At 50.4% G+C, this 14,293-nt stretch overlaps 2 protein-coding genes across 3 annotated transcripts; one reads left to right on the plus strand and one right to left on the minus strand.

Moving 5' to 3' along the window:
* Window positions 1–185: 185 nt before the first annotated feature.
* Window positions 186–9,426, minus strand: sh2b1 (SH2B adaptor protein 1). Of its 2 annotated transcripts, XM_060077295.1 has the most exons (11): window positions 8,945–9,418; window positions 8,481–8,506; window positions 6,165–8,300; window positions 4,820–4,921; window positions 4,487–4,578; window positions 4,211–4,293; window positions 3,625–3,780; window positions 3,283–3,494; window positions 2,858–3,032; window positions 2,410–2,500; window positions 1,762–1,922 (listed from the first exon to the last, which is right to left on the minus strand). In XM_060077295.1, the coding sequence occupies exons 3-11, from the start codon at window positions 7,887–7,889 to the stop codon at window positions 1,901–1,903; spliced, it is 2,658 nt and encodes an 885-aa protein (XP_059933278.1). In that variant the 5' UTR covers window positions 7,890–8,300; window positions 8,481–8,506; window positions 8,945–9,418; the 3' UTR covers window positions 1,762–1,900. The 2 variants fall into 2 exon arrangements, with proteins under 2 accessions (XP_059933269.1, XP_059933278.1); XM_060077286.1 differs by lacking the exon at window positions 2,410–2,500 and having other exon boundaries at window positions 186–1,922; window positions 8,945–9,426.
* A 454-nt stretch (window positions 9,427–9,880) lies between these two features.
* On the plus strand, window positions 9,881–12,716 carry LOC132475928 (heat shock 70 kDa protein 1). The gene is made up of 2 exons (XM_060077336.1): window positions 9,881–10,041; window positions 10,395–12,716. Exon 2 carries the CDS (start codon window positions 10,413–10,415, stop codon window positions 12,330–12,332), a length of 1,920 nt encoding a protein of 639 aa, XP_059933319.1. The 5' UTR covers window positions 9,881–10,041; window positions 10,395–10,412; the 3' UTR covers window positions 12,333–12,716.
* Window positions 12,717–14,293: the final 1,577 nt, after the last annotated feature.

Genomic DNA, 14,293 nt, shown 5'->3' on the forward strand with positions numbered 1-14,293 from the left:
TTTTATGGCCTTGAATGTCATGCTGGTGCTTGGTTCTCAGCAGTGGAGGAAAGTACAGTAAAATCGAGTCTCATATGATGTTCATGTCTTCGTATGGTGAAAACATAAAAGGACATTTTGAATCCATTGTTCTCTGCAAAATCAGAATACAGGTGCGGAAAAAGACAAAACGCAGAAGACGAATGTGTTTCACTATATTTATATTATATCGTTATCATTAAATTCAATGTAGTACCTGAAACTAACCACACGAGGGGGACAACATCGCCCCACCCTCAACACACGGTCCCAGCGAGGAGAGAAAAGACAGAGAAAGGCACGAACAGTTTTCAAACTGAGAACAAAAACACAGAGAGCGGGAAGAAACGGAGAGAAAGGTGCATATAGGGAACAAATACAAGACCGAATAACGTAAGAGAGACAAAGAGAAATGTCAACAGGTTATGGTCTGGAAAGATGGGGAGCGAAACAAAACGACAGGAGCAGATTTACAGACGCAAGAGGGATAGATACAGAAAGGCACGAGTAGAAAAAGTATTTTCCGTGATTATTATTAATATTATTATAGCCATTTTCTTCCGATCTAGTGTTTTTTAACTGAACAAGAGGATGCGATGTCATAACACAACTATCTTCTCCCCAGGAAACAAATGTTTTTTTCTTTTCTTTTTTTAAAAAGGCACAAAGAAGTGTGAACTGAAACAGGGTGTGGTTTGAATAGATGTTACATTTACATACAAAATAAAAAGGTTTCATAAAAACAAAAATAAAATTAATACCATTATCTTCAACAATATTATTATTTGTTTAACCACCATCTTCGTCATGGCTAACAGTTTGTCACTGAAAGAAAGCAAATCTCTCCCAAGTTTGACCCGGTGTAGTAAAATTAGGATTGCAGAGAGAGACCGAGAGAGATGTAGAGAGCTAGAGATAGACAGAGAGAGTTGCCATGGTGATCTGTATCCGAGGTAAAGCCTGCTTCCTGGCTCCACTCTCAGGTAAGCATGCTAGCTAATGCCTGATTAGCCGCTTGCTAGCATACAGTTTTGCTGTTAACTAGCTAGTTAGCCGCTATGGTACCTGCTATCCCGGGTAAGCCGCTAGCTTGTGTTAGCAGCTAGGGTACCTGCTAGCTAGAGTTAGCAGCTAGGGTACCTGCTAGCTACATGAGGTATCTTAAAGGTTTCCACTATGAGAGGACCAGCAGCTGAACAAAAAAGGGAAAGAAGCCCATCAGTCTAAACTAAAGGTTTAAATTAGTGTACCATTATGTAGTGTTAGGTCATAGTCTCCCTCTCGCTCGCTCTCTCACTCTCCCACTCTCTCCCTATCTGTAGCGTGCTAAAGTCATGGGTTGTTTAATAGGGTTAGTACCTCCTGCTCCTCCATCAGTCTAAAACAAAACACGCCTCCTCCACACTAGCTCCGCCCACCCTCACAGTTACCCTTCCCCCTTCAGAAGAAGGAGTACTGGTTATCCACGGCCCGGGGAGCTCTGGCAGCCGCCTCCCTCTCCTCCCCCTCGCCTCCACCTCCACCTCCTCCTCCTCCTCCTCCTCCTCCTCCCCCCTCCAGCTGCAGCAGAGCAGCATCCCTCTCCTCCCAGTCCTCCGCTCCTCCATCACTGCTCCCTGCTCCTCCTGCCCCGCCTGCTGCCGGCCCCGGAGCTACGCTCACTCCTCCTGTTGCTGCTGCGGCTCCTCCTCCTCCTCCTCCTCCTCCACCTCCTCCACCTCCTGTTGCTGCTGCTGCTGCTCCTCCTCCTCCTCCTGCTGCTGCTGCTGGACCTCCTGGTCCCACACCTCCTGCCAGCTCTCCTTCACTCCCTCGCTCCTGCGGGGGAGTGGGGGGCGGGGGCCGACCGGGGGGCAGGGGGGGAGGGGGGGGCTGGGGTGGGCTACGGGGTCTGCTGGTCAAGTCTAACCACGCACGCCCGGAGAGAGAGAGAGGGGGGAGAGAGAGGGAAAGAGAGCGATCATGAGTAATATAAACAGAGATAGGAGGTGGGAGAAAGGAGAAGGAGAGGAGGAAACAGAGAGGGAACGGAGAGAGAGAGAGGGAACGGAGAGAACGGAGAGAGAGAGAGAGAGAGAACGGAGAGAGAGAGAGAGAGACAGAGACAGAGACAGAGACAGAAAGAGAAAGAGAAAAGGGGAAGAGTGATGGTCAGGGATTGAAACAGAGAAAGTTAGTGAGCGAAAGAGAGAAAGAGAGAGAAAGAGAAAGAGCGATAAAGGGGGAGAGAAAGCAAATGAGAGCAGGTGAGCCTTTGTCGGGCAGGAGTCAGCAGTCATGAGTCTTAAGAGTCATGGAATCAGTCCAGACTTCACACACATACACACACTCTCTTTCTCTTTCTAAAAAGGTGCCTCTCTCTCTCTTGGCCCGGGTCTCTCTCTCACTTACACACAGTCAGAGATGGGGGTTGATGGAGAGTCAGGATGACGAGTGCTGATGACCTCACAAACTGTTGGCCGGCTGCCAGCCCTGTCCCGGCCTGCAAAGGATGATGGGACGGATACACAACAACAACAACAGTGAGGTCAGAGGCATGACGGAGGCGGAATGGGGGGGCATCACATTAAAATGTCTTTCTGCTGGTCCTGATGTCATCATACAGCCATCATGTGACACACGCACACACACACACCTTACATTGAATACAAGAAATCATTTCACAGTGTACCCGTCTGTCTCTTTCCATCTGGCTGTCTCTTTGTAGTCTCAGTCTGTGTTTTTCTACATGCACCTGTCTGTGTTTACCTGGCTGTCCCTTACCCTGTCTCTCACACACACTGTGTGTGTGTGTGTGGTGTGTGGTGTGTGGTGTGTGTGTGTGTGTGTGTGTGTGTACCTGGCTGTCTGACGGCGGTAGCTCCTACAAAGCTGATGAGTGTGACGTCGGAGGCCCCCCCGGACTCCAGGGGGATGGGGTGAACCCGGAAGTGCTCCAGCATGTCGAAGATGGACTGAAACCACAGGTGCTGCACCCGGCACTGGCCGTCCTCGTTCAGGGATAGACGCAGGTGCTGGGGGGGGGGGGCACGGTGGGTTAGCATGCTCATTAGCCTACCGGTTACCACACCAGGCCAAAGGTCAAACCTAACCTGGTCGTAGCTTGGCCTTGAGTTCCAAAACACACAACTTTACAACACAGTCACAACAGAACGACACATTACCAACACACAGCATTCCAACCGTCATTCACAACAGCCAATGGCCACTAAACCTTCGCACGGGGACCATCGACACACGCCAGGTCAAAGGTCAAACATTCACCTTGGCCTTGCCCTGGAAGTTGAAGGTGAGGACGTACTCCCCGCGACGCGTCTCACTCTGGCGCACCAGGAAGACCCCGTGGCTGGCCAGACCCCCGGCCAGCACCAGCTGGGCCGCCTTCAGACGCGACAAGGTCCCGTGGAACCACTGGCACTCGCTCAAAGGGTGCTCCACCGTCTCAGAGGAAGTGACCTCGGAGAACAGGAAGGAGCCTGCGGGGGTGGAGGGGGTGGGGGTTATTGTGCACCCGAGGTGGTGGGGCTACAGTACAGGAGTCGAGCTGTACAGTAAAGAACCGTAGAGTAGAGAAGAGTACCGTACAAGTTAAGTGAAGGTGTTTACCTGTGGCGTCGGGAGTCTCTGCGAAGGGCGTTCCAAGGCTAGCCCCGCCCCCTCCGAGGAGGCGGCCGTCTGGTTCGTCGAGGGGAGCTCGGGGAGGCAGCTCAGGCGGGAGGGGCTCCATTAAAGGGGAGGAGCCTCCGATCCCTCCATAACACACTGAAGATAGTTTGATTGGTTAGTGGTCATGTCTGACTGACTGCATGAGAGATTTGACGACTTGCTACAGGACAAGTTAAACTTCACTAGTTTACCGTCAGGTGTGATGTTGACCCATTTGAGACATCATGATGACCCATTTGTGACATCACAAGTGGGAGTGTCCACCCAGATGTATGGTGAACAGATCATTCTACTAGTCGTTACCGTCCACTGGGCAACGCTGGTCGATGCCTCGCTCACACATTAGACGATGAAAGATCCTAACTATAGAGTCGATTAGTTAGAAAAATAGTTTGTAACGTCTATCACACCTGGCGGTAAAGTGGGCGGACCAGTCATCATAAAGAAACCAATCGCATCCGGCCTGTGAGCCTAGGCAGGCAGAGCAGCGCTGTGATTGGATGCTGGAGCAAGCAGTTGGACTCACCTTGAGACAGGCGGTCGCCGAACTCGGGCGTGCCGCTGATGTCCAGATGGGCCCCGCACCGGCCCTCTCCCTCATCCTGCTCACTAGTGGAGACCCAACACGACACAGCTTTACACACAACCTTACACACACATAACTTAACACACACACACCCCCTCAAACAAAACATTACAATATATGGCAAAATAAAGAGACCCATTATCAACAACTAGAGTCCCTTGTAAGGAAAGAGACGGATGTCTGATCGGCTCCTTGACGTCCCCATCGCATGGCTACCTTAGACAGATGCCGTTCCTGATGTCACTAAGCCACGCCCTCATCTGCACGGCGTCCCGCGTCTCGATCACATACTGCACCGCCCCCTCCAGCTGAGGGAGAACAACACACGCGTGCGTGTGCGCACACACACACACACACACACACACACACACACACACACACACACACACACACACACACACACACACACACACACACACACACACACACACACACACACACAGGAAAGATTTAAGGACTCAAATGTTATCATACATTTTTAAGGTAACTAGGTGGCTTAAAGAACAGAGGCGTGGGTTGTGTTGAGAAGGAGATGGAGGAGGAGGTCACCTGCAGGAGGAAGGTGTTCTCCTTGTCTGGGACCTCCAGGGCAGTGGTGCTCCTCACGTCCACCATGGAGCAGCAGGCCACCGTCACCCTGGGCTTAGAGGCCTGGAGGAACACAGGTTAAATACCGTGAGGGACCAGGAGGAACACAGGTTAAATACCGCGAGGGACCAGGAGGAACACAGGTTAAATACCGTGAGGGACCAGGAGGAACACAGGTTAAATACCGTGAGGGACCAGGAGGAACACAGGTTAAATACCGTGAGGGACCAGGAGGAACACAGGTTAAATTAATGTATAGGCCTGGGAGAACATATTTTAAATAAAGTTAAAAGCTTGGAGGAACAACGTTGAATAAAGTTGGAGGCCAAGAGGAACACAGTTTTAATGAATGTAAATAAAGTTAGATGTTTGGAGAACAACGTTTTAAATAAACAAGTTTTAGTTCTTAAATATAGCTAGAGGCCTGTAGCAACACAGTTTACATTAAGTAAGTTAAATAAGGCTATAGTTATTGAGTTAGGTTGATATATTGATATGGCTAACATAGTTTAAAAAAACCACTTCAATAAATTTCAAATACATTTTAAATAAAGCAAGAGTAACACAGTATAAGCTAGAGTAACATCATTTGAATCAGGTTTTCCTTGGTCAAACCAAAACCTTGTAAACGATCCATAAATGAGGGAGACTTTGGAACGGGATATAAAGATAAAATCGATTTTGGGAGATTTTGAACAGTGGAAGAAGAGGCTTCATCATGTGGTCCCTACAGAAGCATTCCTGATACTGGAATACAGCAGGGAAACAATTAACCTGCAGCTCATTCAATAGCACTTATTTATACTTATTTATTTGGACTAGTTTGAGGAAGTTTAAAGAAGGCTATCCAGATGACAATTATTTAAATTACAAATATAATTTATCTATGAATATATCATACGTTATGCTAAATATCTGGAATAATGTTTGTCACAATATATTAAGCAGCATGACACAGCTAAAAAGGCTTCATTGCTGTGAGGTGATCCAATTTCCTGCACTTAAAATTAAAAGGTTCTGAGAGATGGACCATTAAATGACTCTACAAAAGTTTATCGCATCCTGATCAATAAATAAATTAAATAATTGTAAGGTAGTTATGGGTGTTATATTACGATAGTAACATAAATAGTATAGTAGTGTTGCTGTTTACTTTAAGGGAGCATGATAAGGTTTCTAAGGGTTCAGGGCTCTAGGGTTCCTGTGTTCTTAGCGAAGGGTTTGGGTTCTAGAGGAGTGTTCTGGAGTCAGGGATGCATTCCAAGGATTCTATAGAGAGGGTTCTGTGTGTCAGAAGGAGACCGACCTTGGGCGGGATGAAAAACTCCAGGTAGTACTCCTCGCCCCGGTCTGCCCCCTCCTTCTCCCTCTCCTTCAGGACCAGCCGACACTTGTGCCAGCGTCCGCCGCGCCAGGGCACTCCCCCTCCGCTGGTCAGGGCCGGCGCGGGCGCGGCCTGGCCCGAGGCCCCGTTGCCATCGGTGACGGCAGCCGAGTGGTGCAGCAGGCCGAAGGAGAAGCCCGGGAAGCCGTGGCTCCCCAGCAACTCGTCGCTGGTGGTGCTGACACTGACCCCGCCCTCCCTCACCAGCCGGCCCGCCCGCCGGCTGGGGCCCAGGGCCGAGGCCCCCAGGGACGAGGCCCCCGCGCTGCTGGGGGGCAGGGACGCGGAGCCGGGGAGGCCCACGGAGGGCGGTGGCGAGCGGGACAGCCTCAGCTTGTCCAGCCGGTGGCTCCACTTCTCCTTCTCCCCGCCCTCGCCGTTGCTGCGGCGGCGGTCGCGGGCCGCCTCGGAGAGGGAGAGGGAGGTGGCGCTGCTGGAGGAGGAGGGGGGCAGGGAGGAGGAGGAGGAGTGGGGCAGGGACAGCGGCAGGGAGAGGGAGACCGGCATGGAGGAGGTCGGGGTGGGCGGCTGCGTGCCGGAGGTCCGTTTGGCGGAGGAGGGGGCCGCGTCGTGGACCCCCATGGTGTAGCTGTAGCTGGAGGGGAGGGGGCTCTGGGGGGCGTCGCCGGAGGAGCTCCGCCAGTGGAGGATGCCGCGGACGCTGCCGCGCACGCTCCGGCCCACGCTGCGCAGCGAGAAGCGCTTCTTCAGCTTGCCCTTGGACCCACTCGGCGTGCCGTTGCCCTTGGAGCCCGGAGGGGGCGTGGTCGAGGAGAAGGGGGGAGGGTTCTGAGAGGAGAGGGAGGAGTCAGCGTGGTCCTCCGCAGACTCCGCCTCCCTCTCCTCCGGATGTTCTCCGTCCTCGCCGACGGGCACCCCGCCCAGCCAGCTGTCCTCCTCTTCCTCCTCCTCCTCCTCCTCCTCCTCTACCGGGGCCTCCTCGCTCCCAGCCGCCACGCCTCCCCTCTCCTCCCGTCGCCCGTTGTTCCCGCCCACAGAGGAGGAGCAGGAGGAAGAGGAGGAGGGAGGGAGCATCTGGGTGTGGGCGTACGAGTCCTGGAAGCGGTCGCCTCCGCGGTGCTCCAGCACCAGCCGGGCCGGGGGTTGCTTGGCCCCGGGCCGCGGAAGGCCCCCGGGGGCCCCGGGCCGCGGCAGGCCCCCGGGCGGGGGAAGCAGGCAGACGACCTCCTCCTCCAGGGAGGGGGGGTCTATCTGGGGAGCCCAGCTCCCCATGTCCTCCCTGCCAGAGACGCAGTTGGGCGGGCCGGTCCCCTCCAACTCGCTCTGGAAGTGGCGGACGAAGCGGTCCGTGAAGCGGCGGCAGAAGGCCCCGGCCGCATCGGGGGAGTAGTGCGGGTTCTCCTGGAGGAACGCCCGAAAGTGGCGGGCGAAGTCGCCGGCGGCGACGCGGGCGTGAAGCTCGCAGAACTCGGTCCAGCTGAGACAAGGGGAGGGGGAGGGCGTGGGGGTGTCGGACAACGAGGAAGTGGGGCCCTGGGGGGGCGGGCTGATGAGCGGGGGCAGAGGAGGGGGTCTGGAGGAGAGGGGGAGGAGAGAGGGGGAGGGAGGGGAAGGGGATGGGGAAGGAGGCAGGGGGGAGGAGCTGGCTGCCCTAGGGCTGGGCGGGGTCAGGAGTGAGCCGTTCATGCTCCGATTGGCCGGGGTCTGTGATTGAACAAGGAAGGATCCAATCACTTCAGACCGGCGAGGACAGTGCAGAGGGCTTGCACAGCTGGGCCAGGGGAACAGGAGTAAACACTGCACATCGGTCTAGTAATTTGCACGTGGGTGTGATCTTTAGTGTTGCCTTCATTTCCATTTAAAGTTGAATTGTTAGAATGCACCGCAACACAGCCCAACGACAGGCGTTTGGAGAGGCCCAGGTTTCTACAAGGGAAGGCTCCGTGCTACATTATCTTCTAAAATAGGAGTATAGTTTTAATATAAATAGTTGTCTGTTATAAGGGAGTAAGGGAGTGGACGAGAGATACGTGAGATGGGATAACAAGGCAGACACTGTCTTTACAGATGACCACACACACGCAGTAGAGATACAGCCTGTGGAGTAAACAGAGTATATATTAGATAGACACATACATCAATTATGTTATTGCTTCAGGGTGCACACAGTTTATCTATGTAATTGAATTAAACGTCAAATCACACGTTTGCCATGATGTCCTAGCATTTAATGTACGAAACGGGTATTTTCTACCATAATTATGATTTACTGCTCACCATTGTGACCGAGTGGTGGGACCCCGCTGCAAGGAGAAAGGAGGAGTATGGTTGAGATGAGCAGCAGGTTACATGTTGAACACACAGCAGAGGTTAGGTCAGGTTATAACAGAAGATACTTTTAGATCAGGGGGTCGCAACCAGTGTGTGTGCAATCTAGTCTCTGTGATTTTATCAGCTTTCTGTAAGACGTGTAGCGCTAGCTAGCTAATAACAGCTACACAGCATTACCTTGCCGTTATACCGCACATCTAAACGCACTAGTCTGCCATGACTAACGCAAACAGCAGCAGCCATCAGGAAATAGTGAACTTAAGTCAACCAACAACATCAACATTTGAAATCAAAAAAGGAAAAGATTATTTGAGAGATGCGCTAATGAGACGCTAGCTAGCCCGCTAGCTTGCTATTAATAAACCAGCAAGATTTACTCCCACAACAATGCATTTCTCCGCAATCTTTACCTGTGTATCGTATTTCCTCTAACTCCAATATGTTGTTTCAGTGAGATTGCAACACTATTTTCTCCGTCTTCGTCATAGTTAACGCAAATAATCAATTAATAATGCTTGTTGTTGTTGCTAAATATGAATATTGCTGTGCCTTGCCTGTGTCCGTTCTTCTCGTGCTGGTCCTCCTCCTATCGCGAGAGTACAGTGAGGGGGTCTGTTATTCTCGCGTTGCGGCCGTGACAGATGACGTCAGAGATGACCTGAGATTCATTTTTGCAGACATCATTCATTATTTATTTACCATTTATTTAGCGGAAACTTTAATCCAAAGTAATTTACAGTCATTGTCTTTTCAGATACAAGTCATTAAGTAGCAATTTGCGGATCATGATGGGTACGCGTAGACTGTTGACATTGGGTTTTGAACCAAGAACCTTTCGCCTGGGAGTCAAACACCCTAACCACTAAACAATCATACTACACTACCCGTTTGTTGAATGCGCTGTACTTATAACATACACTATTACGAGGGAATGTACACACACACACACACACACACACACACACACACACACACACACACACACACACACACACACACACACACACACACACACACACACACACACACACACACAGATAAACACAGATTTCTAGATTGTTCGATATAGAAAGAGAGTATTCTTGAAGTGAAGTTCAATATGCCAGGAAAACTTAATATAAGGGACATATTGTATAATTATATTAAAACTGGGTAAAAGGATGGAAAGTTCAGAAGCTAAATAAATAAATAACATAAAACACGGCTAGCCGGGACGAATCAGGAACCTTCGGGACGAATCAGGAACATTCTGTAACCACTCAGGAACGAGGGCGATGATCACTTCAGAAAACCGGAAACCAAAACGTCGCTCGCCGCTCCCATTGGCCAGACGGGATGAAGCGTCGAGAAGCGTCCAGAAGGCAGAGAGACACTATATAAAGTTGGACGGAGGAGTAGTCGGACATCCAAAGCAAAGCTTTAATCCCAACAGCGATCCAAGACGGGCGAAGAGACAGAGCAAGGGCTCTTTTCTACACGGAACACTTAACAATAACAACAACAACTAGTAAGTACGCTACAACCTTCTGATTACGCAAAGAGAAAAGCTTTGCCGTTTGCCTACATTATAATTTATGCCGACCGATCAAAGATACTTTTCCTATTTTTAAAGATTCCCTTCCCAACTATTTGAATGAAATGTTAGTCTTTATTGTTAGGCCAAACTAAATTCATTTTTTAATTAATTGCTCAGTTGTGTTACAAATATCTGAGATCTTATCGGCCAGACATTCTTCTTTGACGATTACATAATTATTTAGCCTCGAACTGTCAATGAGTATAGTTTCTTTTTAAGTATAGATTGTGTTGATATTTGGAAAACATAATTCTAAGGCTTATCTTTAAACCTTTAACTCCCAGACAGCTATCCTCAGCAAGATGTCTGCTGCTAAGGGTGTAGCGGTCGGTATTGACCTGGGCACCACCTACTCCTGCGTGGGGGTGTTCCAGCACGGCAAAGTGGAGATCATCGCCAACGACCAGGGCAACCGGACCACCCCGAGCTACGTGGCGTTCACAGACACGGAGAGACTCATCGGAGACGCAGCCAAGAACCAGGTGGCCATGAACCCCACCAACACCGTGTTCGACGCCAAGCGCCTGATTGGCCGAAAGTTTGACGATGCGGTGGTGCAGGCGGACATGAAGCATTGGCCATTCACGGTGCTGAGCGACGCGGGGAAGCCCAAAATCCAGGTGGAGCACAAGGGGGAGAACAAGTCCTTCTACCCTGAGGAGGTGTCTTCCATGGTCCTGGTGAAGATGAAGGAGATTGCCGAAGCCTACCTGGGCCAGAAGGTGTCGAACGCAGTCATCACGGTTCCAGCTTACTTCAACGACTCCCAGCGTCAGGCCACCAAGGACTCAGGAGTGATCGCCGGCCTCAACGTCCTGAGGATCATCAACGAGCCCACGGCGGCCGCCATTGCCTACGGTCTGGACAAAGGCAAGAGCAGCGAGCGCAACGTCCTGATCTTTGACCTGGGCGGAGGCACCTTCGACGTCTCCATCCTGACCATCGAAGACGGCATCTTTGAGGTGAAGTCCACGGCCGGAGACACTCATCTGGGTGGAGAGGACTTTGACAACCGCTTGGTCAACCACTTTGTGGAGGAGTTCAAGAGAAAGTTCAAGAAGGACATCAGCCAGAACAAGAGGGCTTTGAGGAGGCTGCGCACGGCTTGTGAGCGAGCCAAGAGAACCCTGTCGTCCAGCTCCCAGGCCAGCATCGAGATCGATTCTCTGCACGAGGGCACCGACTTCTACACCTCCGTTACCAGGGCACGCTTCGAGGAGTTGTGCTCAGACCTCTTCAGGGGAACCCTGGAACCTGTGGAGAAAGCCCTGAGGGACGCCAAGATGGACAAGGGCCAGGTCCACGACATCGTCCTGGTGGGAGGCTCCACGCGAATCCCCAAGATCCAGAAACTCCTGCAGGACTTATTCAACGGCAGGGAGCTCAACAAGAGCATCAACCCAGACGAGGCTGTGGCTTACGGCGCCGCGGTGCAGGCCGCCATTCTCAGCGGCGACACGTCGGCGAACGTCCAGGACCTGCTGCTCCTGGACGTGGCGCCCCTTTCCCTGGGCATCGAGACGGCCGGAGGAGTCATGACGCCCCTGATCAAACGGAACACCACCATCCCCACCAAACAGACTCAGACCTTCAGCACATACGCCGACAACCAGCCGGGGGTCCTGATCCAGGTCTTGGAAGGAGAGAGAGCCATGACCAAGGACAACAACCTGCTGGGCAAGTTTGAGCTGTCGGGAATCCCGCCCGCTCCGAGAGGGGTACCTCAGATCGAGGTGACCTTCGACATCGACGCAGACGGCATTCTGAACGTGTCTGCTGTGGACAAGAGCACGGGCAAACAGAACCAGATCACCATCACCAACGACAAGGGCCGCCTGAGCAAGGAAGACATCGAGAGGATGGTGCAGGAAGCAGACCAATACAAGGTAGAAGACGAGCAACAGAGGGAGAACATAGCGGCCAAGAACGCCCTGGAGTCCTACGCCTTCAACATGAAGAGCAGCCTGCGGGAGGACAACCTGAAGGACAGAGTGAGTGAGGAGGACAGGAAGGAGGTGGAGGAGAAGTGTGAGCAGGCCATCCTCTGGCTGGAGAACAACCAGCTAGCGGAGAAAGAGGAGTACCAACACCAGCTGAAGGAGTTGGAGAAGCTGTGTAGCCCCATCATCTCCAGACTGTACCAGGGGGGAGTGCCAGCAGGCAGCTGTGGAGAGCAGGCCAGAGCTGGCTCCCAGGGGCCCACCATCGAGGAGGTGGACTGAAGCAGACTGTTGGACTGAATGGAATATGATCAATATAACTGTTATGGTTTAAAAGGGTATTTCTTTACAATGCTATATGATGGCTAAGCACTTTGGCCAAATGTTCACATGTGATGTAAATATGTTCATGCAAGGCCAAATCAATTACTGTTTAACGTTTTCCATATTATTGTTGCGATTTACATGGAATATTTTATATGTATATATATATAACATTGTTTATGTGTCTTTAATTATCTGATGTAATAAAAGTATTTTCAGATGCTTGCAGAAATAGGTCTTATATGTATAGAAACTGCGGATTTGAATCTGCCGAGATCGTTGGGAAGAAGAAATGTAAATTGAATGTTTTGAACTGAAATAAAATACAATCTTGTAAATTCATATTTTGTTTGTGTGGCCGAGGTTCTGCTTCAACAAAATGGGAATGGAGCAAATGTACAAACCTTACGGCATTAACACTTTCAAAAACATAATAAACCCACACACATTTGTTAACTAAAATATGTTGAGCAGTAGATCTCCCTTGAGACTTAATATTTATAAAATGTGATGATATATCCTCACTTAGGGTTAATCTTACCCTTAATTAACTATGATGTTGTGGTCACCTGTTGTAGGTAGATGTGTGTTTTTGGCCTGTCTAGTGGCTCAGAAGAATGACTGCACCCTTATGCAATATAGGACTAAATTAAGAATTATATTTCCATGCTCTAGGTACGTGTAGTGCATAATGTAGGGCAATGTGGAGGATCACATTTTATTTTTGTTTCCACTTTCTGGCAATAGTTGATGGTGTCTATAACGTTTGGCACGTCTTAGTCTTTTGTTTGTTTTTTCAGTTTACTGCGGGAAATTCTGCTGAGAATCCATATTGATTAAGTGGCAGTTATCGTATGGAAACGATGGTATGGAAATGGGACAACCATAATAACTATGGTATTACTACTCTACTATGGGACCCGGCGATACAACGGCGGTACTGCGGAGAGAACGGTGGGGGAAAGCAGGCAACGGGAGTAACTGTTGGACCCATTGGACCCGATCACGAGCCTCACCGAGCCGCAGCAGCCAACTGACATAACAGAGCGACGCGTGGTGGTCATGGAGTGGCGGAAAAAGCGCTGATTTTGGGACAAGCGGAGGTCGGACTGTGACGAGAGCGCGTCACCGAGGACGCCAGCGGAGTTTTGGAGTTGTGGTGAAGATACTCTATAAATAGTATTTAGTATTAAATCAGCATTTTAGTTAGTGCAAACACTTTAATGTCCTGATAGTTATTAATAAACTGTTTAATCGTGCCCGTGGTGTCTGGTTCCTCCTTTGTTATTCACTGTTGGTTTCCACCCAATCAGAAGGAATCCTGTAGGTTTTCTTCACCCCCTTTCCCCCCATCCTCCTTACATATGTTTCTCAGTTTTACTCAAAGGGAGTTATTAAATTGAAGAACCCTATCCAGTAGGTGTCGGGGAAATCGAGAGGGAACAGCGCCTCCCCGAGTGCCCCCGAGGCAATGACCCCCTCATGTGTGAGAGGATATTCTTCATGCTCAGTGTGTATGATCATGCTGCATATTTATAGGCATAAAGAACCAGATCAATAGTTTTTTTATTGTTTTAATAAAATCTGCGATATTTCAACGACAAGCAGGTGGAAGAGATACATTTAGCCGTCTAGCCCCATAGACCCCCATTCAATCTGCACTCATGCGATCACCCCCAGTGGAAGTATAATGGAACTGCAACGAAGTCCGATACAATGGGGCTCAATAGAGAGTGCCAAGAGCCAAGTCTCTCCGTAGACGGGCTCTGGTTATGCTACATTTTGGTGAGGCAGGGTTGTTAAAGCAAGCAGGTTCCTAACTACATTGGCCTCATCCATCGCCATCGACAGGAAGTTAGTCTAAAGCATTTTACACAAAGTATATAAAATATCTTTAAAAAAGATTCTGCTTGAAAAGA

The sequence above is a fragment of the Gadus macrocephalus genome, chromosome 2 (genome assembly GCF_031168955.1).
Source record: "Gadus macrocephalus chromosome 2, ASM3116895v1".
Classification (NCBI taxonomy): domain Eukaryota; kingdom Metazoa; phylum Chordata; class Actinopteri; order Gadiformes; family Gadidae; genus Gadus; species Gadus macrocephalus.

What these genes read in the sequence shown, in the direction of transcription:
- sh2b1 (XM_060077286.1), bottom strand. Translation starts at nt 7,889, where the DNA reads ATGAACGGCTCACTCCTGACCCCGCCCAGCCCTAGGGCAGCCAGCTCC. An exon ending in AGAACACCTTCCTCCTGCAG is followed by an intron (nt 4,579 to 4,819) that starts GTGACCTCCTCC and finishes GTTCTCCCTCAG; the next exon opens with CTGGAGGGGGCGGTGCAGTA. An exon ending in ACTTCCAGGGCAAGGCCAAG is followed by an intron (nt 3,033 to 3,282) that starts GTGAATGTTTGA and finishes CCCCCCCCCCAG; the next exon opens with CACCTGCGTCTATCCCTGAA.
- LOC132475928 (XM_060077336.1), top strand. Translation starts at nt 10,413, where the DNA reads ATGTCTGCTGCTAAGGGTGTAGCGGTCGGTATTGACCTGGGCACCACC.